Source organism: Colius striatus, chromosome 1, assembly GCF_028858725.1.
Source record: "Colius striatus isolate bColStr4 chromosome 1, bColStr4.1.hap1, whole genome shotgun sequence".
Lineage (NCBI taxonomy): Eukaryota > Metazoa > Chordata > Aves > Coliiformes > Coliidae > Colius > Colius striatus.
Genome location: NC_084759.1, coordinates 108,769,562 through 108,778,792, shown reverse-complemented (window position 1 = coordinate 108,778,792; position 9,231 = coordinate 108,769,562). Strand labels below are relative to the sequence as shown.

Sequence of the window (9,231 nt, the reverse complement as noted above, 5' to 3'; positions counted from 1 at the left end):
AAAAAGAGTAGCCCAAATAACACCAAATAATTGTATTATATACATTGCATAGTAGACAGCAAAACTAGTATAAATGGTAGTTATTAAGCTTATACAGTATTACTAACATAGTAATAGTGGTGTGATTGCTATTCTTACCTAACAGAGTGATTTTGAATGTAGAATTAATATATGCAACCTAGAGAGAGTTAAGGTTTGCACAGGTGCCAGATGGCCACTGATTTGAGATCTGTTTGACCCGCGTGTGGTTCTGGTGCAGAACAGCTTGAGTACCTGAAAGCTTCACTGCCTTTTCTAACCACTGCAGCTGCATGCTGATAAATCTGCTCTGCTGTACTGCTGGCAAATGTTTGTGCGTGTACAAAAATCTAAGCAGGCTTGCACAACTGAGCTTACAAGGCACCACAGAAGACTCTTACCTGGAAAAGGAGCTAAATGTACTCACTGGATGAAAAGTAATTGTTCATTTAGAGCCAGGGAAGAAAGAATTTAGCAAGCAGTTTGCTCTGGCTTCCCAGCCCTTCTGCTAATAAATCATTGTGATCAGGCAAGCAAGCAGCCAAGCAACCTTCTTTCTGTTCTCCAAGCATATTAGGGAAATGCTGGTTGAAAGCAACAAAAGACATCAGTGGGAAAACCTAAAATCTTTTAAAATTGGCATAATTTGTGGTCATTCTCTTTCTTTGTTTTTTTCTTTCCTTAGACAGTAAGAAATGGGTGACTGGAGTTTCTTGGGGAACATTTTAGAGCAGGTGAATGAGCAGTCCACTGTCATCGGGAGAGTGTGGCTCACAGTTCTCTTCATTTTCCGCATCTTGATCCTGGGAACGGCTGCCGAGCTAGTATGGGGAGACGAACAGTCAGACTTTGTGTGCAATACCCAGCAACCTGGTTGTGAAAATGTCTGCTATGATGAGGCCTTCCCCATCTCCCACATCCGGCTTTGGGTCCTGCAGATCATTTTTGTATCCACACCTTCGCTGATGTACTTTGGGCATGCGGTGCACCATGTCCGCATGGAGGAGAAGAGGAGAGAGAGGGAGGAAGCTGAGAAGCGCCAGCAAGCTGAGGTGGATGAAGAGAAGCTGCCGCTGGCTCCAAATCAGAACAAAGGCAACAACCCTAATGGGACCAAGAAGTTTCGTCTGGAGGGTACTCTCCTGAGAACCTATATCTTCCACATCATTTTCAAAACCCTCTTTGAGGTGGGATTCATAGTAGGTCAATACTTTCTGTATGGCTTCCGAATCCTTCCCCTTTACCGCTGTGGGAGGTGGCCTTGCCCCAATCTTGTGGATTGTTTTGTCTCCAGGCCCACGGAGAAGACCATCTTTATTATGTTCATGCTGGTAGTCGCTTCCGTGTCCCTCTTCCTCAACCTGGTGGAGATCAGTCACTTGATCCTGAAAAGGATCCGGAGGGCTCTGAGAAGACCAGCGGAGGAACAGCTGGGGGAGGTCCCGGAGAAGCCCCTCCATGCCATCGCAGTCTCCACCATCCCAAAGGCCAAAGGCTACAAGCTGCTGGAAGAAGAGAAGCCGGTGTCCCCCTATTTCCCTCTCACAGAAGTAGGGGTTGAGCCCAGTCCCCTTCCATCAGCCTTCAATGAGTTTGAGGAGAAGATTGGGATGGGGCCATTGGAAGATCTCTCCAGGGCATTCGATGAGAGGTTACCATCATATGCACAAGCAAAGGAACCAGAAGAGGGGAAGGTAAGAGCACCAGAAGAGGAGGAACAAGAAGAGCAGCAGCCGGGACTTCAGGAAGAACCAGGGGTGAAGAAAGCAGAGGAGGAGGTGGTGAGCGATGAAGTGGAAGGGCCTTCAGCACCTGCTGAACTCACCGCTGATATGAGACCACTCAGTAGGCTAAGTAAAGCCAGCAGCCGGGCCAGGTCAGACGATTTGACTGTATGAAGCTGCAGGATATAGGGAGCACATAAAAAGGAAAAGGTTGAAGAGAAAAGGAGAGATAAAGAATCAAAAGATGTTTTTAATCAAAGTGCTAGGATGGCCATTTGAATATTATTTCCTCTTGAGATTCTCAGCCAGAAAGGTACTATCATGGTAAACTGTGCCTTATTTGCCCTGTATGCCTATTTGAAAAGGAACATTTTCCCCGTTTCCACATGCCCGCTCACTCCTTACAGTAATATCTACACTGTACACATAACTGATGTATTTTAAAACCTAATGTGGCAGTGAAACCCAAATGTCACCACTGTGAATGTATTTTACTGGAAGCTTTGTTTTCCACATTTCTCTAGAAATGTGGGGAAGATCTGTCTCTTCAGCCAGCGAGGGGGAAGACTGATCAACAGCTCTAGTATTTCTTTATCTGTTTCTACCTATGGCATGCTGAGCAGATCTTCCCTTAGCTGTTGGCATGGAATTGCATTTCTTTTATCCACGAAGTGAATTCTGTGCTTAGCATCAACATGCTAGAATAGTAACCACTCTTGCCCTTCTCATTCAGAAAGTAAAGGCCAAAATGTCCCCAGTTTCTCTGTGAATCCAAATCTGAGTTAGGCAAAAATATTTCCCATTTGTCAAAATTATTTCTGCTGTTCAGGTGACATTGATACTGGGCAAGGTTAACCAGGATTTCTACTAGGATTTTAGCAGATGCCCACAGATGGATTATTTGTTCCCAAGAGGTTCATCCAGCCTCAAGCCTATTTCAGAGCATTGGAAAGAATAAATTCAAGTGATTTTTTACTTGTAGTCTTGTGACTTAAATATCTCAAACTCGATTCAGAAAAGCAAGCGTGGGAAGGCTTCTGTGAAAGGAGGAAACAGCTACAGCCCCCGGAGCATGAAACCAAATATAAGTCTTCATGGAATGATCCTGACATGTGCTCAGTTCCTGAAGCTCTCAGACTTACAGGCACTCAGCAAATCTCAGGTATAGAGTCTTCAAGGCACCCATGAACCTAAACCATGGGTCTGGGTAACTGTGTGAATATTGAAACCTCTAAATACAAAACTGGTTGTTAAAATTAACGAGTCTGATAATGTAATAGTCTTTTGACTTTCTTTGTTTTTAATTTGACAGATGGGAGCCATCCAGTAGTGGTCTTCACTATTTAAATGCCAAAGTCTTGAGTAAAACAAGGCCTCTCAAATGATGCTCTAGAACTTTTGTGCCAACAGGTCTGTACAGAACTCTAAGAACCTCAGCAAAATCTTTTTTTTTTTCTTTTTTTTGGTTACAAAAGGCAGAAAAGCACGTGCTTGCAAATGTTTATGTGTCTGTCAGTTTCTACTTTAGGACTACAGTTATACCTTTTGGCTGGAACTGCAGAAATCTGTTCAAAAACTCCAGGTGAACAGCTATGTCCCCCTAAAACTGAGCCTCATGCCAGAAAAGTGCAGGTATGTGCTCTCATCTGCTCTGCTCTGCAAACCTCAGACCCTGCCAGCTCAGCAAATTCTTTCTGCTGGGCTGCAGCCCATCCCATTGTTCCTAGGGTAGCCTCTAATCCAGGCCAGGAAAAAAAAACGGGTCTTTGGCATAACGCATAAAAGTCATCCTGCCATTAGCTAGAAAAGACCTCTTGTGGTCTCCCATTGTAGCAGGGCTGACTCCAAGCCCATTGAAGTCAAATGAGTGCCTGAAAGAGCTCTGGGTAGGCTTGGGATCACACCTCCAGTCCTGCTGCCCAGCATCCCAGCCCAGGCAGGCAGACACCAATACAGTCAGTTCCGTCACTGGCTGATCTAACCTGTTTGGTAGAGTTCACCTGCCTTGTTATGCAGCTGCCCTATACAAAAGCAAAGGTGGCTACAACTTTACCGCCGAGTGAAGAAAGCTGTACATATGTAGAAAGTTTGTAGAGTGCTTTGGGATTCTTCAGTACCATGGCAGTGCCACTTTTTTTTTAAATACTATTAATCCTTTTGCTCCTCTCTGGGCCTGTGCATTTTCCCAAGGTTTATGGCCTGAGGTGAAAGTCTTGGCTCCCTGGATAAAGACCACAAGGTTGTCCTTCCTTGTGAAGGAAGACTGGAAGGTATCTTCTCAGTTTTGGGGAGGAACATGACAAAATAACACATGCAAAGGAATGTGCAGAGACAGGAATCTGGAGGCTACCATTTATCCACCCTCTGAATCCAGAACCAGGAGAACAGTTAACACAAAAAAGGCAACAAAGGAAAGAATGTTTTTCAGCAGGAAAAGGGTTCACTGTGCCCAGTTACTAGAATTCAAGCAAGGGCAAAGATTTACATGAATGACAGAATCACTACTGGAGGAGACTGAGAGGGGATCTCATTAATATTTACAAATATCTAAGTGGTGGGTGTCAGGAGGCTGGGGCATCACATCACTGGGTTTTTTTTTGTATCTAGCAACAGGACAAGGGGTAATGAGATGAAGCTGGAACACAAAAAGTTCCATTTAAACAGAAGGACAAACTATTTCACTGTGAGGGTGAGGGAGCCCTGGCACAGGCTGCCCAGGGAGGGTGTGGAGTTTCCCTCCTTGGAGGTCTTCAAGACCCACCTGGACGTGTTCCCGTGTGGCCTGATCTAGGTGGACCTTGTTGAGCAGGGGAGTTGGACTAGATGATCTCTAAAGGTCCCTTCCAATCCTACCATTCTATGATTCTATGACCACACTTTTATGAGTTTTTCTGTTACTTTCTTCACAGAAAGATATGAGAGTTCTAAGGAAACAGGCTTTCCTGTGGGTAATAAATAAATGAATATATATATATATATGTATCTGTAATGGTTCAGTGTGAGGTATCTTCCAGCTTCTTCAGAGCATCTAGCCCTTCCAGATTATCAATGGACTAGACGAATCCAACCCCCCCTTGTTTTCTTCTAATTACTTGACAAATCCTATTACATACAAATAATTTTAATAACCCTTTCTGCTCCTGACCTCCAACATGTACACCTTCATTAGATTACTAGAATAATTAAGATGAATGCGTATTCATCAGAAGCACATGGTTGACGATATGGCTGTTGGGCAGTCCAGTCTTTAATCATCAGATGTTGAATCTGTCATTCTTTTTCACTGGAGCGCCTCAGTGCATGCAGCGTACTCAATGGACACGCTGTAGTCCTTTCACAGCTGTCGCAGGAAAGCTCGTTTCTTCTTCTGAGTGAAACAAGCCAGCGCATTTCTCCCGCATCCAGTCAACTGCTTGCTGATTTTCTATTTCAAGCCAGTTTTGAAGCACACCCTGCCAGACTGCTAGCCAATCTGTAGCCACCAAGAATGAGTCATGGCATCGAGACGGCGCTTCTTGGCCAACTGGGCAGGGAACTAACAGTCTGGTCTTCTGGCATTCAGCCTCGTCTCTGCGATGAAATCACTGTGGGACTGCCAGCAACTTATTCTTCCTTCTAGTACAATTGGAAATAATGTAGCTCACAAAGATGATGTGAGGCTCAATATATTGTGTTAGTGATAGAATGGAAGGTCCTTGGATGGAAGGCCCTACAGATGAGCAAAGGATTATTGCTTTTTCTGGATGTGATAGCATATAAACGTGTTTTATTCCCTCTCAATGAGACAAGTTTAATCATTTATTCAAGAAATTCCTAGTGAAGTTGTATTAACAGCCTTAGAGCTGTGGGTTCAGTGTATGATTCTACTTGAAAAATAATTCAGCAGACCACAGATATAAATGTAAAGAACAGGGAAAATTATCTTCTTGGAAAGGGGAAAGTCAGTGGATGATTAGAGCCATGCCTGGATCATTTAAAGGTGTGTGTACCCCCTTGAGTCCCTGTGCAAATAAATAAATGACTGGCTCTCTGCAAGGAGCATAAGATGCAATTGTCAAAATCACCAAAGGAGGTGAAAATAGAAGAGAAAGGTTGTGTCTTAGCTTACAATAGCATGTGGGAGTTGGTGTTCTCTAGTCTAGAGCAGTGGACCTAGGATAATAATCTTAGATTTATTTCCAGCTCTGCTTCTGACTTGCTGTGATGATCACTTTACCTCTCTCAGTGCCTATTTTCTCCACCTGTACCTGGGTGTAAGAATTTTGACCTACCTCACAGGGATGTTGTGAGGCTTCCATAATTCTGTTTGTAAAGTAAGTAGGAATGATCTGACAAAAAGCACTCCTGAGATGCATGGTATCCTTGTTATTTCCTGGCATATCTGCTAACTTGGTTAATACATGATCCCTTGACCAGAAGGACAGTAGTTTGAAAATATGAACATTGCAATGATGTCAACACAGATGTGGATTTGCCATGAGTGAAAAAGACTCCAATGATCCCCCATCCCTCTCTCCTAACTTAACCATGGCCTGGCCCTATCAAGCAGCAGTGATGGTGTGGTTAAAAGGACCCTGCTTCTCCATCCTCAACATCCATTCCAGGGCAGCATTTATGCTTAAATAAGACAGTTCCTGGAGTGGGATGCAGGTTTGTGGAGCTCTAACAGTTTTAAGGTCCTTGCAAGGCAGGGAGGAGAGGGTTGAATAATGCACAATATTGCTGGGCTTCTGTTCTAAAACACTTGGTGCAAACACCAAATACATTTTCCAGAGTTTCCATGGACGACTTTACAATGCCTTATGGCACACAGAATAAACAGCCACCCTTCATGAATGCAAACCCACCTGTTATAGGTTTGACTTTTTCCCTCTAAATGAGATAGATACACGTGATCTCTCAAAGCTGAAACACAATGAGGTACAGAATCCTCCTCCTGAAGGAGCGGAGAGATTTGGGGGGATCTTTGCTCTCTAGGTCTGCGTGGGCATGAAATCTACTTACCAAGGCAGGAAAGTCCAGTCATTCCTGCCACTCAGTAACTCACTGACTGAGCAGTTTTGCATTTAAAGAGCAGCTGTGCCACACAATGCTGAAAAAAAAAAAAAGGTGGCAGTTTGCTGTTTTGTGTAGAAAACAGCTTTTCAGGCTGACAACTGAGAGTAATCCTAGCCTAGGCATAGTTTTGTTTAGTAAAGACAGGAACGGCCATCAGAACTAGACTAAAGCCTTTCTATAAGCCTGAGTTGTGATAAAATGTATATAGTGGCAGATCTCCTGAGGGCCAGGGTTGGATAAGTGTACCAAAATCAGGGGACTTGCCTAAGTATTGGAATAATTAGTTTTCCTCCCCAACAGAATGGCACTACCATTTCTTAGGCTCTGCGTGTGCTACACTTTTTAATATGGCTCAGGAAAGGCTTTCTGTCAACACCAAATGTGCTAATACAGTTGAGTAGTAACCATGGCAAATAAACGTGTGTTGGCTTGCCAAGACGTAGCCTGGCACACAATCCTTTCCTTGCTACTAGCTTGGCAGGCACCTATGTCAGTAGAACCAGCGAGACTCATGTCTCTGTCAACAATTGAAGGTTTTCTTTCAGCAGCTTGATGTACAAAGAGACACTGGGCGTTAGTTCAACCTAGAGAGGATGGGGCTAAGGGGGTGGGGAGGTCTAATTGCTGTCTTCAGGTACCAAATAGGAAGCTACAGGGAAAGTGGAACCAGACTATGGACAGAGGCACACAGCAAAAGATCAGAGACAATGATCACAAGGAGAAACAAAGAAAATTTTTACTAAAAAAGTCTGACAAGGCAAAAAAATTGTTCAAATGAGGAGTGGTTCAGCACTAAAGGAGGTGGAAGCCCAGGGACATGGTGGAATCTCCATCCTTGGAGGATGAAACCTGCCTGGGAAAATTACTGAGGACCCTGATCAGACTTTGATGTTGGTCCTGCACTGAGATGAGGGTTGGACCAGCTGGTACCTTCCAACCTGAGCCATCCATCCCATGGGAGGTTGAAAGCTGACTGCAGTCACTGTGTGGTGGAATAATGGGTGTGGGCACTTTCTGACTCTCTGGGGTGTTCTGTAAGAGTGAGCTTAGACTGCCCCAGCAGGAAACACCAACTAACCAGGCCTCACAGCAGAAGCTGATGCACAAACACAGTCAAATGATGTTTGGTAGTTAGAAAAGCTGCTTGAGGCCAGAACCATGTGTTCTGTAACTGGTTTGGAAAGAACACTACAAATAAAATAAAGAGGATGCTTGTCAACAGAGAAAACCATGAGCTTGGGTCTTTCCAGCTCCCTTTAATTTCAGTGTCAAGTGTGCCTTTAAATCCATCTGGAAATGCAGAGGACTGCATTTTGCCATTCTGTCAACTAAACCCCTTGTATTTTAAAGCTTGCTGACCTGGGGTGAAGCAGAACTGAATAGAAACGGTGATTACAGAGCTACTGACAGGACATTTTGAAAAAAACCTCAAAGACCATTGCCCTTCACCATGCTAGATACAGCCTGGCACAGTAAAAGCAAAACAAGTCAATTCCTGGTTTCCAAAGAGGAAAGACCACATTGATAGGAAAGGCCACATTGATTGGAAAGCCACAGAGTAGCCTACCAAAAAACTTTTAAGTTAACACAGCAAAGAATTTATGATGAAACATTAAACAAAAAAGTTGGGTCCTAAGGTGTTTCCCTGAAGCTAAGGGGAGAGGGGGATTGAAGGATGATTGGGCTAAGGAACGTCAGCTACAAATGAGTTTACAAAAACATCGTGGATTACAGTCAGTTGCCAGGCAGAGGCCATGCAGGAGGGCAACAGGGAGTCCCAGGTACCTGCGCAGCATGCCAGCTGATGGGCAGGCTGCAGGCAAAGGCCAAAGCAAAGAAGCCTGCAAGGTCATCAGCCAAGTACCTCCTTGTGAAGATAAGACAAGCCAATCTGAGACATGAATTAAATCCAGCCTGTTACCAAGTCTGGTATTTCTGGATTTTAAGCAGTTCGGCAAATTTAAAGTAATTGAATTGAACTTTTATATGCTGGTTCCTCTATTTAAGTGGTAGAACTGAGAACCAGAACTAGCATGGGCAAAGCCTTTTTTCCTCCCCCCCAATTCTTCTAGATTTGTACCTTTGCATATGAAGAATTACTGGGACAAAATTGTTAAGGCAAGATTCTCAATACATACAAGTCAGTTCAAAGAAAAGTCATAGACAACCTCATAAAGGAATTTATTTATTGCCAGTGAACATCACCATCTGAACTCACCACAAATTAATTCAAAAGAAATACAGAAATCAGAATGATGCCAGATTACTTGCAGCTTCAGAGCTCCTGTGTATGAAAACCTCTGGAGAGAAAAGAAAATGGATGGCCAGTTGCCAGCTAAGCCTATTTGTCATGAAAATGCCCTGTGGCACCTTCTGGAAACCTGTGCTATTTCTAAATATACTCTTGGTGAACAAACTGCTTTAATCCAAT

At 43.8% G+C, this 9,231-nt stretch overlaps 1 protein-coding gene across 1 annotated transcript; it reads left to right on the top strand.

Moving 5' to 3' along the window:
- Window positions 1–713: 713 nt before the first annotated feature.
- GJA8 (gap junction protein alpha 8) lies at window positions 714–1,916 on the top strand. The gene has a single exon (XM_010200712.2). It carries the CDS (start codon window positions 714–716, stop codon window positions 1,914–1,916), a length of 1,203 nt encoding a protein of 400 aa, XP_010199014.2.
- Window positions 1,917–9,231: the final 7,315 nt, after the last annotated feature.

Excerpts from the sequence above, each read along its gene's own strand:
- GJA8 (XM_010200712.2), top strand. The coding sequence starts at position 714 with ATGGGTGACTGGAGTTTCTTGGGGAACATTTTAGAGCAGGTGAATGAG.